Source organism: Triticum aestivum, chromosome 3B, assembly GCF_018294505.1.
Source record: "Triticum aestivum cultivar Chinese Spring chromosome 3B, IWGSC CS RefSeq v2.1, whole genome shotgun sequence".
NCBI lineage: Eukaryota > Viridiplantae > Streptophyta > Magnoliopsida > Poales > Poaceae > Triticum > Triticum aestivum.
Genome location: NC_057801.1, coordinates 699,603,962 through 699,621,000, shown reverse-complemented (window position 1 = coordinate 699,621,000; position 17,039 = coordinate 699,603,962). Strand labels below are relative to the sequence as shown.

Sequence of the window (17,039 nt, the reverse complement as noted above, 5' to 3'; positions counted from 1 at the left end):
TCAGATTTCAAACACACACGGCAACTTTACTTGGGCTACAAGCAAAGCTGACTCATCCAGCTCTGGATAAGATTTGCTCTCATTATCTTTGCTCGAAGACATAGGATTTGGGTTGAGCATCACTTCAGTCACTCTGACTTTGTTCACTTGGACCCCACTTAACAGTACGGTGGTTCCTATGACTCAACAAAGAAGAAAAGGAAACAACAAAACAACTCAGTCTTCGCGCTCCATAGTCTTCACTCAATGTCTTCTCATGTCATAGTCTCCAGTGTGAATATCTTCACACACCACCATTGTCTTCAATGTCTTCATACATTTTTAGGGGTCATCTCCGGTAGGTAAACCGAATCAATGAGGGATAGTTCCTGCGTTATCCTGCAATTCTCACAAACGCATTAGTCCCTCAACCAACTTTGTCGTCAATACTCCAAAACCAACTAGGGGTGGCACTAGATGCACTTACAACTTTCTTGCAAGTTGCATGCTTTACTTTCCGCTGCTCATATACTCTTTGCATGCTTGCTTGAAAATGTGTCAATCTATCACCTCAACTTGAAAAACTTAAAAACTGCCAACTTTAGTTGTTGAGGGTCTAATCACCCCCGTCTAGACACCTCTTCTCGATCCTTTCAACGGGGGGCGGTGCCCCCCTTTCCTTCTCCCTCTCCCTCTCCTTCCTTCCCCCTCTCTCCCTCTTGGTGGAATCCTACTAGGACTAGTAGTCCTAGTAGGACTCCCCTTGTTTGGGCGCACCAAGGAGGGCCGGCCGGCCTCCCCTTGCTCCTTTATATACGGGGGCAGGAGGGCACCCTAGGACACACAAGTTTCTCTCCCAACCGTGTGCGGTGCCCCCCTCCACAGTTACACACCTTGATCATACCATCATAGAGCTTAGGCGAAGCCCTGTGCCGGTAGCATCATCATCACCGTCGCCACGCCGTCGTGCTAACGGAACTACCCCTCGTCCTCAACTGGATCAGGAGCACAAGGGACGTCATCGAGCTGAATGTGTGCTGAAAGCGAAGGTGCCGTACGTTTGGTACTTGGATCTGTTGGATCGCGAAGACGTTCGACTACATCAACCGTGTTATTGAAACGCTTCCACTTTCGGTCTACGAGGGTACGTGGACACACTCTCCCCTCTCGTTGCTATGCATCACCTAGATAGATCTTGCGTGATCGCGGGAATTTTTTTTTAAATTATTGCTTTCCTCAACATGTTCGGCTAATCAGTACTAGCTAATTACACGTATGTTTCAATGGGGCATACATGTTCTAATGGTTCAACATCAATCGTGTCCGACATAAATCTTACACCCATCATATTCCAAATTTTGGTAGGATTTTAGTTGATTCGAGTATGGGTAGAGGAAAGCAAAGGTAAGTTTTGCTTTATGTAAGGTTTTGGTAAGATTTAATTTGATTCGGGTATGAGTAGGGGAAGGCAAGGGAAGTTTTGATTTAGTTTAGGTTTTGGTATGATTTGATTTGATTGAGTAGCGGATGGTGGCGAAGTAAAGCATACAATGATTAACTCTCATTTAATAGTAGAGATTAATGATAGTTCATTTTGTCCATCCATGAATACCTTCACAACACACCACGAGATGTATTTTGCATTATGAAGTAGCCATACATTGTTGCCTCAAATAAAGTTACAGTTCAATCTCATCAACTATGATGTAACTTAATGTGGACGTATCCTTGATGTACCGGACCATCATGCCTTTGCAAGGGATATGGCCAACATAGCATAAGGACCTAACAAGTTGCCCTCCATGCTCCAGTGACGCTCCGCGGTGCTCACGAATTCATACATGACATCTCCAAAATGTTGGACTAATATTGGCTCACATAAAGCTCTCAAGAGATTGACGAACTTGCTTGGGGTGCTGAGAGCATTGTTCATATCGGTTGTAGGGTCATGCACCTGCATCTCCCTGATCGAAAAGGAGCCCTCTTCTTTAATGATCTCTCTCACCTCTTTACTAGAAGGTTCATACACTGGCACATAAAAAGAATCAAACTTTTCTTTGTCGATCACACCCTATTAATAATACCATCAAAAAAGAGATCAAATGTTTGCGCTTGATTGTAAAAGATAAAATGATGTATTATAATATATGAAGAAATATACCTCTGAGACCATGACACTTAGAATCTGAGATATAGTTCTTGAAAGATAAGAGAATTTGGTGGCGGTTACATCAGAACGCCTCCCTACCAGGGAAACAACCATTCGGCCTTTTGAGACCAATTCTTTGGCTCTCAGCTCCAGGAAATTGGTGAAATCTTTCCTAAACTGTTTTGCATAAGCCTCAAGCACTATACGGTATCTTTGACGCCTAGCATCCTTGTCCATGTCATATGCTGGGATGTGATTCTTGAATAGATCTTCAGGAGCCTGCATAGATGATTTTTTGCTTACAAAGTCGACTAGTAATATGTAATGGATTGATCGATCGAGCAGTATCAGACTCAAACCTTTGAGAGCCAATGCAAACTGTTCGAAGAGCAGACAAGATGTAAAGAGCCACTAGTATAGAGGCGCTCATAAAATGACCCCGGTGTGATACCAGTCACGACGACATGCTCATTGCTTTGACGAAGCATGACTAGGCTCTTGACCACCGTGTTGAAGTCGTTGTTAGGGAGATCGTTCAGGAGCAAACACACTTCCGGTGGTGGTTGTTGGACCTGAAAATAGTGATCTTGGACCGCCTTGACGGCAATTGATACAAGTGTGAGCGCGTTTGGGCCCGTGGAGCAGCCCATGTCCACGATCACCATCTTACCAGGCACCAAGGTGCTAGTGCTACTGCATAATTCAGCGATGACTGCTTCAATTAGGGGTTTCATCCTCTTCTGCTCAGCTGTCTGCAGTTTGCTTGCACTTGTTAAGAAAATCTTTTCCCTCGAAACCAAGGACATCCTCGGTCATTGCATCGATTGATGCAAGCACCCGAAATTACTAATAAAATCTAGTCGAATATTTTAGCTAAACAACATGCACATTAACTTTCTGGTTTGTTCTTTCAAATACCAATAGTATAATCCAAATTATGAACTGACGAAAGAAAATTCTAAATTTTATATAAGTTGTTGATGAGATAGTTTCGTGATGCCAGTTGTCAATGCCAGTCCGTAGAACCATAACTTGCGAGACAATCAAGATATGAGAAGAAGGTACCTGAATACTAGAGTTGCGAGCATAGCTAGTTTCCCCTTGTCCTTGATTCATATGCAGCATCTGCGTCATCTGCTTGGAGGCCATTGCTTGTGGGAGCAGGACTAAACCTCACCTCCAGATTTTATACCTGCAATAACCAGATTAGCAAGGCAATGCTAAAAACGTGCTAGTAGTGGGAAAGACCTACCAGGGCTATTCCACTTCCACACATTTAAATCGAAAGGCATTTAGCACGTTTAGTCCACTGTGGCATTTCGTACGTTGTACTGCTGCATGCAGTGTTTCTTCGTGGCAAGTGACAAACGCGTGCAACCAACCAATGCATGTGAAGTGGAGGAATCCTTCCATCATCTTCCCGGTTCTTGCATGGTGCATCGAAAAAACCAGAAACGGTGAGAAAAAAACCCGAGAAAGAAACTAAACAGAAAAAAAAAAGTTCCAGGTTATCGCGCAGTTTCTGTTGTTGCTGTTGAGTTTTCGACTTATGGTGCAGTTTTCCTTTGCGGGAGAAAATTGTGCAGTTGAACATGAATCTGAACTTGCAATTTCGCCCTTGATTTTTCGCACATTTTCGTTGCCATTGCGCTGTGGATGGTAAGTTTTGTTGCAGCCTGTAGTGACTCCTTTCTAGAACGAAAACACAATGGATACGACTTTTCCTCCTCCTCCTCATTGCCATATGAGCACGTATGCGCGTGCTTCTCCAACTAAACGTGTCAAGCGACCAGAAACAAACGTACATACTGTGCGCATAGCAGCAAGAAGAAGAGAAGCTGTGAAGCGTCGTGCTGTTTGGCCGGCGATCCGAGTCCGAGCCCTGTCTGCATCGTGCTCCAGGGCGCCCCAAACTGGCCGGCCACGAGACGCCAGCATAAGCGTCTCCGTGGGCAGGCGGGTGCTGCTGTTGCTAGTCAATCGATCGGAATACTATTGCTTCAGCTTCAGTCTCATCGCGGATCTTATTGAAAACAGACATAACACAAAAGGGATGTGCTTTAATTACATGGTGAATTTGACATGCATTTTCCCCTAGAAACGAGCGATATGGCCAAGTGATCATCATGCTTTCTTGGTGAGCGAGGCGACAAGCTGAGCCCGAGGGTATCTGGCAACCTCCTCCTGCAAGCTTCCCTCCACGCTCCAGCGCCGCTCCGCGGTCCTCACAAATTCATCCATCACATCTCCGAAATGATGCACGACTATCGGCTCAAACGCGGCTCTCATCTGGTTCGCATACCAGCCTGCAGTGATGAGACCGGCGTCCCGACCGCGTGTGAAGTCGTGTGCCCGCATCTCAGTGATCGAAAAGGAGCCCTCTGCTTGGATGATCTCCCGGAGCTCTTCATCCGAAGGTCCATACACCGGAACGTAGAACGAATCATACTTCACTTTGTCAATCATGCCCTGTCAATCATGGCACGAGACCGAGACTTCAAATAGGCGCGTTCAGTAGAAACCGAGATAATAACTACAGAAAAAACAGTAAAGAAATGTACCTCTGAGGCCATGACACTTAGAATCTGAGCAAAGATTTCCCACACGTGAGAGAATTTCGAAGCGCAGTCATCAGAACGCCTTCCTGTAAGGGACACAACCATCCAGCCTCTTGGGACTAGTTCTTTGGCTCTCAGCTCCAAGAAAAGTGTGAAATCTTTCCTGAATTGTTGTGCATAAGCCTCAAAGACCATAGGGAGCCTTTCACTCCTAGCATGCTCATCAACATCGTAAGCCGGAATCCGGTTCCTCGTTAGATCTTCAGGAACCTGTAAGGGATAAGATTTTGCTTACAGAATCAAAAGTTAATGGAAATGGATCGATCCATCGAGCAGTATCAAACTCCCACCTTTGAGAGCCAATTCAGGCTGTTGGACGAGCAGAAAAGATGCATGGAGCCACTAGTGAAGAGCCTCTCATAAAACGACCCCGGCGTGATCCCAACAGTCACAACAGCAGGCTTGTTGCTTTGATGGAGCATGACCAGGCTCTTCACCACAGTGTTGAAATCGTTGTCAGGCAGGTCGTTGAGGAGCACGCACACTTCCGGTGGTGGCTGCTGTAACTGAAGGCAGTGGCTATGGATGGCCTCGACAGCAATCGATACCAGTGCTAGCGCGTTTGGTCCAGAGGAGCAGCCCAAGTCCGCGATCAGCATTTTTTCGGGGAACGAGGTGTTAGTGCTGCTGCATAACTCAACGATGGCCGCTTCTATCAGGGGCTTCAGCCTGTTCTGCAGAGCATTCTGCAATAGAGTTTTAACTCTTCACTCTTCAGAAAATCTTGTTTAATCCTTTAGCTAAATGGTATGCTTCTTAACTTCACTAAAAATTCTTTTCAATCTCAGCAATGAAATGATGTATTGAGAAGGCAAGAGCCAAAGAACAGGTTAGCATAGATCGATGAATTAATCGAGATAAGAGAAGGCACCTGAATATCGGAGTTGCGAACATAGCTTGTTTCCCCTTGTCCTTGATTCATATGCACCATCTGCTTGGAGGTCATGACTTTGCTTGGAACAAAGCTAGGGTAGAGTCCTTAATCTGCAAGAACCAGATTGGGAAGGCAATGAGTTCAATCAACACTTAAACTGCTTGAGTTGAAAGGTTGGGTTTTTAAAAGCTCAAAAGGATGATGGAAAGACATGAATGGTTGGTCAAATTCTGATCAGCATATAGTACAAACAGCCTGTCACTAGCAGACGCGACATTTTTTTAATTGGCAGGCTTGTCATTTGTATGTGGTTAAATTATCAAAATGGAATCCAATGAAGTAGACATTCTAGAGCAGCACCGATGCAACATTTTGTTGTGTAGTAAGTAGTAATATGTAGAGTTCTTTATTTACACCCACCGTTCACTTAGTTTTTGTTTAGTGCTATGCAGACATACCTTCTGGAATTGGATTCTTCACAAGCAACTACGGAACTAATGCATATACATCAAGCAGCCAAATAATTGGTGGCCAGGCATATGAATGAATTAATGCACTGGGTAAATAATCCAAACCGTTTAACGCCAGAGTTGTTAGCATATTGTTTCAACGTGTCCTTGAATATCCACCACCTATTTGGTGACAGGATCAGGATATAATACTGACAACCTGTCACTAGTAAAGACAATTATTTATTTTAGACTAGCACACTTATTATTTTCATCTGGTTAAACTGTTAGCATGCGATCCAATGAAAAAAAAAGCAAGCATTTCAGATAATTTAGAGCAGTACAAATGCAACCTTTCTTTTGGAGATAAATTCATTGGTGTACATGATTGTGCCTTCGAGTTTTTTTTTGTGCTTTATGCTGCTATACAATGCATTTGCCAATGGAAACAAGCAAGTGCAGAAGAAATGCACGTACATCAAGAAGCCGAATAACAAACCAGCACGTATACAGTCTTCAATTCATGATGCGTCGAAAGGAAATATAATGAAATAATATCCTATAATATATCATAGGAGTTTTGTTTATATTCTTACAAAATTATCATGGAACAGAAGGCAATATCTTGTACTTCTGTAGAGCTTCAGTGTCACTCAATTGCGCTGTGAGATAGATACTTTGCTGAAACAATGAAAAAATATGTCTCAGAATCCAATTTCAGCAGATATTTGCCATTTTCGAATCTCACAGATCCAATTAAGTTTGACGTTGAATTTTACAGACATATCACGAATTGGTGTGAGATACAGGCTAGCAGCAGTAACACGCCAGTTGTCCTGTCATGCCTTGGTGAGTGATACAACCAGCTCGGGTTTTTGGTATGCTTGACTTGTGAGCTGCGAAGCAGGCTCAAGTGCTTCTCGCTGGTCCTCGCAAATTCATCCATGACCTCTCCGGACAAGCCAAAATGCTGGACTATTATTTGTTCGAATGCAGCTCTCAGACTATTCACCATCCTGTTTAGGGTGAGGAGGCCGCTTGTAGGGTCGTGCACCCACATCTCTGTGATTGAGAAGGAGCCCTCTTCTTGGATGATCCCTCTCAGCTCTTCATCAGAAGGTCCATGCACCGGTATGTACAAAGAGGCTCATCAGAACGCCTCCCTGGGAGGGAAACAACCATCCGACCTTCTGGAACCAATTCTTTGGCTCTCAGCAGCAGGAAAAGTGTGAAATCTTTCCTGAATTGTCGTGCATAAGCTCCAGCGACCACTGGGAGTCTTTCACACCTGACATTCCCATTGATGTCATACACCGGGATTTGGTTTATCCTTAAATCTTGAGCCTGTACCTCTGAAAGATCAGATGGTGAAGGGACAAATGCTACTGGAGTGGTGTCAAGTTGATACCTTTTGAGAGCCAATGAAAGCTGTTGGATGAACAGAAAATATGCACCGAGCCACTAGGGAAGAGCCTCTCATAGAATGACCCTGGTACAACACCAGTTACAACAACAGGCTCGCCGATTTGCCAACCAAGCTTTACACCACCAAGTTGAAGCCATTGTATGGGAGATCATTAAGGCGTACAGAGACTTCTGGGGGTGGCTGCCGCAAATGAAGAAAGTGGCTGCAGGTGGCCTCGAGAGCGATTGACACCAGTGCTACCACGTTTGGGCCAGAGGAGCAGACCAAGTCCGCGATCACCGTCTCCCCGTACGACAAGGTGGTGGTGTTGCTGCATAGTTCGACGATCGCTGCTTCTATCAGGTTTAACCGTTTCCAAAATTATTATTTTTTCATTATGATCTTAGTTTAGTTGTTAGTAATATAAGATATGCTATGAGAAGATTCTTGATGAGACAGTCTTCAGAAGCCAAGTTTCAGGAGAAGGGACCATAGAAACAACACTCATGAGCAAATTAAGAGAGAAGAAATTGCCTGAAAAGTTGATTTGTGAGCATAGCTAGTTTCCCCTTGACCTTGATTCATATTCACATCTCTGTTTGGAAGACATGGCTTTGCTTGCAGCAGGGCTAACCTCCAGAGACCTTGAACCTGAGAGAGCAAGATTAGGAAAGAGATGGTGAGACTGAGATGTCCTGGAAGTTCAGCTCTTGTTTTTTATTCTAACTGGGGATGGCTCTTCTGGCTGCTTAATTATTTGGTGAAACAGATGGGTCAACGTGCTTATCAACAAAGAGCAGCTAATAGAAATGTTGACTGAAATATTAGGTCAAATTCAAATCAGGATATAATACATTAACAACATATCACTACCAGAGTTTGTTTTATATCAGCATATTTGTTATTTTGAGGCCATGGGTTCGCTTGCAGTGGAAGTTCAACTTCTCTTTTTCTATGCTCAATAATATGGACAATGTGCTCCTCAATCTGTTACCTGTCTCTACTGTTTGGGCCAGCAAGTAGAAAGGCTAAAGGGGCAATAATATGGTCAATGTTCTTCGCCGTTAATGTTTTTTTCTTTAGCTACTAGAGATGGCATGTTCTGTACTAGTGAAGAGTCCTATTGTGTTCTTCAAACTACCATATGAACAGAAGGGAATTCCTATACCACACGAGAACTACAATACCAAAGTCAAACACATTATCGGATAAGGGGAAAATACAAACACTTGGCAACGATAATGGAAATATTATTTCAGCATGTATTTAGTTTTTCCCGTCTCCAGCAAATATGATTGAATTTGATATTCAATTTTACAAACATGTCATGCCATGTTGAGAGATACAAAGCTAACATCACAATGTGTAGTTTACATAATCAAATGGACACACATTTGGCCTCAAAGAAAGCATCAGTTTCACTATCATCAAATGTGATGCACCTTTAGGTACCTGATAATCATGCCTTTGCGAGGGATACGACCAGCATAGCATAAGGGCACTTGGCACGCTCCTCTTGCAAGCTTCCCTCTAGGATATACCGCCGCTCCACGGTCCTCACGAATTCATCCATGACATATCCAAAATGTTGGACTATTACCGGCTCAAACAAAGATCTCAGAAATCCCGCGAATATGCCTGGGGTGCTGAGAGTCTTGTTTATATCGGTTCTAGGGTCATGCTCCCGCATCTCCCTGATTGAAAAGGAACCCTCTTCTTGGATGATCTCTCTCAGCTCTTTGAGCGAAGGTTCATGCATTAGCCCATAAAAAGAATCAAACTTTTCTTTGTCGATACACCCTGTTAATATAACCATAAGATCATGAGGTCAAATATAATGCTCGCACCTTTGCTTCGGTCAAAAAAAAAATTTTGAATAAAAAACTTCGGTCAAAAAAAATGATCGCACCTTTGATCGCCAAAGATGCATGCTAGAAAAGAAAGTAAAGAAATGTACCTCTGAGACCATGACACATAGAATCTGAGCTACAATTTCTAGAAGGAAAGGGAATTTGGTGGTGATTATATCAGAACGTCTCCCTAGCAGCGAAATAATCATTCGGCCTCCTGAGACCAACTCTTTGGCTCTCAGCTCCAAAAAAAGTGTGAAATATTTCCTGTATTGTTTTGCATAAGCCTCAAGCACTATAGGAAGTCTTTCACGCCTAGAATGCTCATCAATGTCATATGCTGGGATGAGATTCCTTTTTAGATCTTCTGGAGCCTGCAAGGATAAGGTTTTGCTTACAGAGTCGATGAGTAATGCAACAGGATCGATCCATCAAAGTAGCATCAGACTCGTACCTTTGAGAGCCAATGTAAGTATTGGACGAGCAAATAAGATGCACAGATTCACTAGTGAAGAGCCGCTCGTAAAACGACCCTGGTGTGATACCAGTAAGAACAACAGGATTGTTGCTTTGACGTAGAGTGACTAGGCTCTTCACCACCGTGTTGAAGTCGTTCTCAGGAAGATCGTTGAGGAGCACAGACACTTCTGGTGATGGTTGCTGGAACTGAAGATAGTGAGCGTGGATCGCGTTGACAGCAATCGATACCAGTGCAAGCGCGTTTGGACCACTGGAGCAGCCCAAGTCCGCGATTACTATCTTCCTGGGCTGCAAGGTGCCGGCGTTGCTGCATAATTCAACGATAACCCCTTCAATCAGGGATTTCATCTTGTTCTGCTCAGCGTTCTGCAGTTGACATGTACTTATTCAGAAAATTCAAATTTATTTCTTGTTCTTATTTTGCATAATCCGGTTAGTTTAAATGCCAGTAGTCACTACAACACGGTTGTTGAAAGGTGGTGTTTTGGCCAGGGCATTTTTCTAAACGCCTCGAAATCGTGTTACCGAGAAAGGCTTTCGCCCCGCTTTACATATAAAGCAACGATCGTCAACAACCCGGTACCAACGCACGCCTCCACAACACACGCACACACCCAAGGCGGGATACATAGGCGTTGAGCGCAGCAACACCAACCCTAGCACTACAAGAGCAACCGGGGACTTAAACCGTGAACACAGCGAAGAGATGAAGCCGCATACGACAAACCGTGGGCTCCATGGCGGCGCCTTCGTGAAGGTTACGACACCGGAGCGCTGCCACCGCTCGTTCCGAGGAACAGAGTTTCCCCTGGAGCAACACGACGGGCAATGAGAGCCACGACGACGCCTTCAAGAAGGGAACGAGCTTCGCCGCCGCCGGTCCGTCCGAAGATAGAATAGGTTTTCACCCCGGACAACGCTCACCGCCACACCCCGGCTACCACGCTGCCAACACGGCCATGGCCACCAGGCAGCACCGAGCCACGGGCTCTGCCCATGAGCACCGCTCTACCACCACCAGGGCCGCCGCCCCGGCATTCAAGACCTTGACACCACCTCACCTGGGACCCGCCGCTACCCCAACCAAAGAGACAAGCGGAAAGGCCCCGCCTTTCGCACCCCTGGGTGGCCCTCAGCGCCGAGGCCCAATAGACCGGCCAAAACTGGCCTCCATCAATCCGTCCTGCAACCCCGGGAGCGAGACGAGATCGGTCCTGCCGTCGGGCGCGAGACGAGCTCGGTCCTGCTGCACTGGGCGCAAGACGAGCGATGGACCGCCGCTGGCAGAGGGCCAACCCTTCGACAAAAGTAGCACCCGGACGACGAGCAGAGGGATCGAAGGCCGAGCAACCACCACCGCAGGCACACAGTAGCGGTCACCAGCCCCTGCCGAACATAGTCCGCGCCCCCTGCCGGCGTCAAGTCCAAACACTAGTAGAAAAAGAGGCAAATCTGAGACACATTAGTGCCGGTTCCAACGGCTAGCCGGCCGCTCTCATTAGTACCGGTTCGTGGCGAACCTTTAGCACCGGTTCGTGCCATGAACCGGTACTAAAGAGAGTGGTGGCAGGATGTTGTCAGTCTGGGGCTGTCCAGCACCTTTAGTACCGGTTCGTGGCACAAACCGGTACTAAAGGTCGACGTACATAAACCCTTCGTCCACCCGAGCCACTCTGTTCTTCCCCTTTCCCCTCACTTCCTCTGTTCTTCCCCTCTCTTCCTCGAGCTCCTCACAAATTTTGCCCAAAATTTGTCAAGATTTTAAGGCCCCCATCCATTCAAATGATCACAAAGGTTAGCAACTTTGTCCTTTCAACTCTCATTGCTAGATTAGCTCTTGCAATGCTTTGTGTAGTGATTAATTTGGGAGGAATTACATTTGCTAGTATTTGATTTATATGCAATTTGAGGTCAAAAATAACACTTAGTTTGCATATGTAGGTGTGGTTTACTTAGTGCCTTCTAAATCTCCGTCGTAACCACCGTCGATCGCCCGCACCGTCCCATCGCCGGCACCACCTTGTGGTGAGGCTCTTGTTCATGAATGTTTTACATTACCAAATTGATGTTTGTGTGATTTGGATATATAGTTACTCGTATAATTGTCTTACCCGTACGTTGTTTGTTATACATAGTGCCATGGTTTTGATATCCGTCCCCGTCGGCCCTCGTCCTTGTTATGATTCGGATGTGGTATATTCTCTTTTAAAACTAGTTGTTGCATTTCGTGTTTATGACAAATTATGCCCATCAAGTTGACATAGATATTTTTATCTAGGAGGTATGTGAACCAGAAATTCCAACCGACCCTATTGTCGAGAGGTTAAATTTAGTTGAAAGAGAAAACGAGTATTTGAAAGAAAAATTAAAAAGAATTGAGGGGGAGAAGATGGAATTGGAGTTGCATGTTGCCGATGTCGTCGATGATCACAAGATCAAGATGGAGAAAATGAGGTTGAAGATTAGAAAGATTAGAAAATATGCCATTGATAGTGTGGCTTGGTATCATTATGCTGTTGGATCAATTGTTACCTTAGTTGCGATCTTGATCGCATTTGTTGTTGCATTTAAAATTCTTTAGCTAGAGAGTTATTTGTATGTTGCATTTAATTAAGTGTTGTATATGAACTTTATGTATGAACTTTATGTATGAACTTGTATTAATTTGGTCTATTCGGTGTTGTGTATAATGAAGATATGAGCCGACAATGGATGTATGATGACCGATGCTCTCCCGGGTTCATTAATGGCGTGCATACTTTTCTACTTGCCGCTGAGGCAAACAAGCGGGCGGATGGTTTTATGCCTTGTCCATGTGCTGGCTGTAAGAATGGTCACAATTACTCTACGTCAAGAACCATTCACGCCCACCTATTTGAGTCCGGTTTCATGCCCCACTATAATGTTTGGACCAAGCACGGAGAAAGAGGGGTTATGATGGAAGACAATGAAGAAGAAGAGGACGACGACATCTATCCTGACCATGGGTTCCCTGAATATGATGATACAACAATGGAGGAAGAAGCTGAGTCGGCAATGCGGGAACAAGCTGAAGAAGAGGCATCAGATGAGCCCGCTGACGATCTAGGTCGGGCCATTGCCGATGCAAAGAGAAACTGCGCAAGTGATTTAGAGAGGAAGAAGTTGCAGCGCATGTTAGAGGATCACAAGAAATTGTTGTACCCGAATTGCGAAGCTGACAAAAAAAAGTTGGGCACCACACTGGAATTGCTGCAATGGAAGGCAAAGAATGGTGTATCTGACAAGGGATTTGGAAAGTTGCTGGTAATGATAAAGAATATGCTTCCAAAGGACAACGAATTGCCCGAGAGTACGTATGAAGCAAAGAAGACTGCCTGCCCTCTAGAGTTAGAGGTGCAGAAGATACATGCATGCCCTAATGACTGCATCCTCTACCGCGGTGCGTGCGAGGATTTGAACGCTTGCCCGGTATGTGGTGCATTGCGTTATAAGATCAGTCGCGATGACCCTGGTGATGTCGAGGGCGAGCGCCCTAGGAAGAAGATTCCTGCCAAGGTGATGTGGTATGCTCCTATAATACCACGGTTGAAACGTTTGTTCCAAAACAAAGAGCATGCGAAGGCGATCCGGTGGCACAGAGAAGACTGTAAGAAAGACGGAAAGTTGAGAGTACCCGCTGACGGTTCGCAGTGGAAAAAAATCGAGAGAAAGTACAGGGAGGAGTTTGCAGGTGACCCAAGGAGCGTATGGTTTGGTCTAAGCGCAGATGGCATTAATGCTTTTGGGGAGCAGAGCAGCAATCATAGCACGTGGCCTGTGACTCTATGTTTGTATAGCCTTCCTCCTTGATTGTGCATGAAGCGGAAGTTCATTATGATGCCAGTGCTCATCCAAGGCCCTAAGCAACCCGGCAACGACATTGATGTGTACCTAAGGCCATTAGTTGAAGAACTATTACAGCTGTGGAATGGAACAGGTGTACGTGCGTGGGATGAGCACGGACAGGAAGAATTTCACCTAAAGGCGTTGTTGTTCATGACCATCAATGATTGGCCTACTCTCAGTAACCTTTCAGGACAGACAAACAAGGGATACCGCAGATGCACGCACTGTTTGGATGATACTGACAGTATATATTTGGAGAGTTGTAGGAAGAATGTGTACCTGGGACATCGTCGATTTTTTTCGAGCAGGCATCCCATAAGAAAGAAAGGCAAGCATTTCAAAGGTGAGGCGGATCACCGGACAAAGCCTCGCCACCGTACTGATGCTGATATACATGATATGGTCAAGGATTTGAAGGTAATCTTTGGAAAGGGTCCTGGCGGACAACCTGTTCCGAAGGACGCTGACGGACGCGCGCCCATGTGGAAGAAGAAATCTATATCTTGGGACCTGCCCTATTGGAAAGACCTAGAGGTCTGCTCCGCAATCGACGTGATGCACGTGACGAAGAATCTTTGCGTGACCCTGCTTGGCTTCTTGGGCGTGTATGGGAAGACAAAAGATACACCAGAGGCATGGGAGGACCAGCAACGTATGCACGGAAAAGACGGCATACATCAGGGTCAGGCCAGCTACGCTCTTACCAAAGAAGAGAAGGAAATCTTATTTGAATGCCTGCTCAGCATGAAGGTACCATTTGGCTTCTCGTCGAATATAAAGGGAATAATAAATATGGCAGAGAAAAAGTTCCAGAACCTAAAGTCTCATGACTGCCACGTGATTATGATGCAACTGCTTCCGGTTGCATTGAGGGGGCTTCTACCGGAAAACGTTCGATTAGCCATTGTGAAGCTATGTGCATTCCTCAATGCCATCTCTCAGAAGGTAATCGATCCAGAAATCATACCAGAATGATTTGGTGCAACGTCTTGTCAGTTTTGAGTTGGTGTTCCCACCATCCTTCTTCAACATCATGACGCACGTCCTAGTTCACCTTTGCGAAGAGATTAACGTTTTGGGTCCTGTATTTCTACACAATATGTTCCCCTTTGAGAGGTTCATGGGAGTCTTGAAGAAATATGTTCATAACCGTGCTAGGCCAGAAGGAAGCATCGCGAAGGGCCATGAAAATGAGGAGGTCATTGAGTTTTGTATTGACTTTATTCCTGACCTTAAGCCGATTGGTGTTCCTGAATCGCGGCATAAGGGCAAACTGGATGGAAAAGGCACGCTAGGAGGGGATCAAATAATATGTATGGACGGGCATTCTCTCACTGAAGCACACTACACAGTTCTACAGAATTCCGCCTTGGTGGCTCCGTATATGGAGGAACACAAGAATTTTCTACACTCCAAACACCCGGAGAAGTCTGATGACTGGATTACACGTGAACAAACAAGGACTTTCGCCGGTTGGTTACAGAAACGTGCCATGCATGATGGCGATATTGAAGATGACCTATACTCGCTGTCCCAGTTACCATCTTCGAATATAATGACTTTCAAAGGGTACCAGATAAATGGGAATACATTTTACACGATCGCCCAAGATAAGAAGAGCACCAACCAAAACAGTGGTGTCCGCTTTGATGCAACAATCAACACGGGAAAGGAAACATATTATGGTTACATAAAGGACATATGGGAACTTAACTATGCAGGTGGTTTGAAGGTCCCTTTGTTTCGGTGCAAATGGGTCAATATGACACGAGGCGGGGTCACGGAAGACCCGCAGTACGGAATGACAACAGTGGATCTCAATAATCTTGCATATGCAGAAGAACCATTCGTCCTAGTCAATGATGTGGCGCAGGTTTTTTATGTGAAAGACATGTCTACCAGGCCGAGAAAAAGAAAAGATAAGGAAGCGAATGGATCATACGACAAGCCAAAGCGCCACATAGTTCTTTCAGGGAAAAGAAACATCGTGGGAGTGGATGACAAGACAGACATGTCAGAAGATTATGAAAAGTTTGATGAAATTGCTCCATTCACAGTGAATATTGACCCGAGCATCCAGTTAAATGATGAAGATTTTCCATGGCTACGGTGCAAAGGGACACACGCGAAGAAAAAGTTTCACACCCAAAGATCCGGGATGTGATCGGCTTCACTATCTTCATTTTCTTCTGTGTTTCACACCCAGGAGGGAATCTCTGTAATAGTTAGGGTAGTTATGTGTTTTGGCATTTGAAACGCGAAGAAATTTTATGTGCAAACAAATTCTTTCATGTATTTATTAATTTTTTCCAGCTAAATGACCCTGAAATTGAAAAGCATTTCAAATGGACTCATAAAAGGTTGAAAGTTGGCATGGTATCATAATTTCACCCACGTAGCATGTGCAAAAAAGTAGAGAGGGTTACGGCAAAAACTGGATGCACTTCGTGTACAAAATGAACAATCTTTTTTGAAGTATCAGGGTTTCGGACGAAAACTCATCTGTTACAAAGGCATTTCATTTTTTAAATAACCTAAGCATTACCAAATTGAATATAATGATAAAACACAATAATATTAAACATAAGAAAAAAGAATCACTAATTTTTTTTCAAAGTTAAGTTATTCACAAACTAGTGACTCACATAAATTTCAAATAATTCAAAATTTAAACTATTCAAATTTGAAAACTACCGGCACTAAAAGAAAGTTTGTAATTTTTTGTACCTAAAGCAAAAATATTCAGAAAGAAACTCTAAATACAGCAAAAACAACTCAAAAATAAATAAAACAAAAATAAATAAAGCAAAAAAAATTAAGAAAATAAAAAAGCCCGCGTACTGGGCCAAAGCGGCCTGCATACAACTAGAAACACAACTTTCTATTGGGCCAGGATGCAGGCCCGCAAAGGCCCAGTAGGCCCACAGGACAGCACCGAACAGGTAGGCCTAGTAGGCCTGCTTAGGAGAGGAGCTCGAGAGCTACCGCACTGGGGCTTATAAACTAGTGCGGTAGCCCCTCGACTAGTGAGGTGGGACTAAACTTGCCGCACCGCACTGCGCCAGCGCACCCCCTTTAGTACCGGGTGGTGGCTGCAACCGGTACTAAAGAGGGGGTCTTTAGTACCGGTTGGTGCCACGACCCGGTACTAAAGGGGGGGGGGGGCGCTTCCCGCCGCTTGGCCTGGCCAAAACAGACCATTAGTACCGGTTGGTGGCTCCAACCGGTACTAAAGGTCCATCCTATATATACAACACTTAAAAAAATTCACTTTCCCTCTCTGTTTCTTCCCTCCGTCGCGCCGCCCTGCCCCGATCGACACCGTCCCTGTCGACGTCACCGCCCTCGCCCCTCGTCGCCGACCCCGG

The 17,039-nt window shown here is 45.0% G+C and overlaps 2 protein-coding genes and 2 pseudogenes across 2 annotated transcripts; all 4 read right to left on the bottom strand.

Moving 5' to 3' along the window:
* Positions 1 to 1,601: 1,601 nt before the first annotated feature.
* On the bottom strand, positions 1,602 to 3,277 carry LOC123066116 (probable jasmonic acid carboxyl methyltransferase 1). Its single transcript, XM_044489263.1, has 4 exons — positions 3,194 to 3,277; positions 2,488 to 2,880; positions 2,141 to 2,407; positions 1,602 to 2,050 (listed from the first exon to the last, which is right to left on the bottom strand). Exons 1-4 carry the CDS (start codon positions 3,275 to 3,277, stop codon positions 1,724 to 1,726), a joined length of 1,071 nt encoding a protein of 356 aa, XP_044345198.1. The 3' UTR covers positions 1,602 to 1,723.
* An 850-nt stretch (positions 3,278 to 4,127) lies between these two features.
* Positions 4,128 to 6,796, bottom strand: LOC123071850 (probable jasmonic acid carboxyl methyltransferase 2). Its single transcript, XM_044495428.1, has 5 exons — positions 6,666 to 6,796; positions 5,618 to 5,730; positions 5,037 to 5,432; positions 4,690 to 4,956; positions 4,128 to 4,597 (listed from the first exon to the last, which is right to left on the bottom strand). The coding sequence occupies exons 2-5, from the start codon at positions 5,690 to 5,692 to the stop codon at positions 4,253 to 4,255; spliced, it is 1,083 nt and encodes a 360-aa protein (XP_044351363.1). The 5' UTR covers positions 5,693 to 5,730; positions 6,666 to 6,796; the 3' UTR covers positions 4,128 to 4,252.
* A 112-nt stretch (positions 6,797 to 6,908) lies between these two features.
* Positions 6,909 to 9,164, bottom strand: LOC123067723 (probable jasmonic acid carboxyl methyltransferase 1; annotated as a pseudogene).
* Positions 8,006 to 17,039, bottom strand: part of LOC123071851 (inactive anthranilate O-methyltransferase 1-like) — an 18,293-nt pseudogene continuing 9,259 nt past the window's right edge.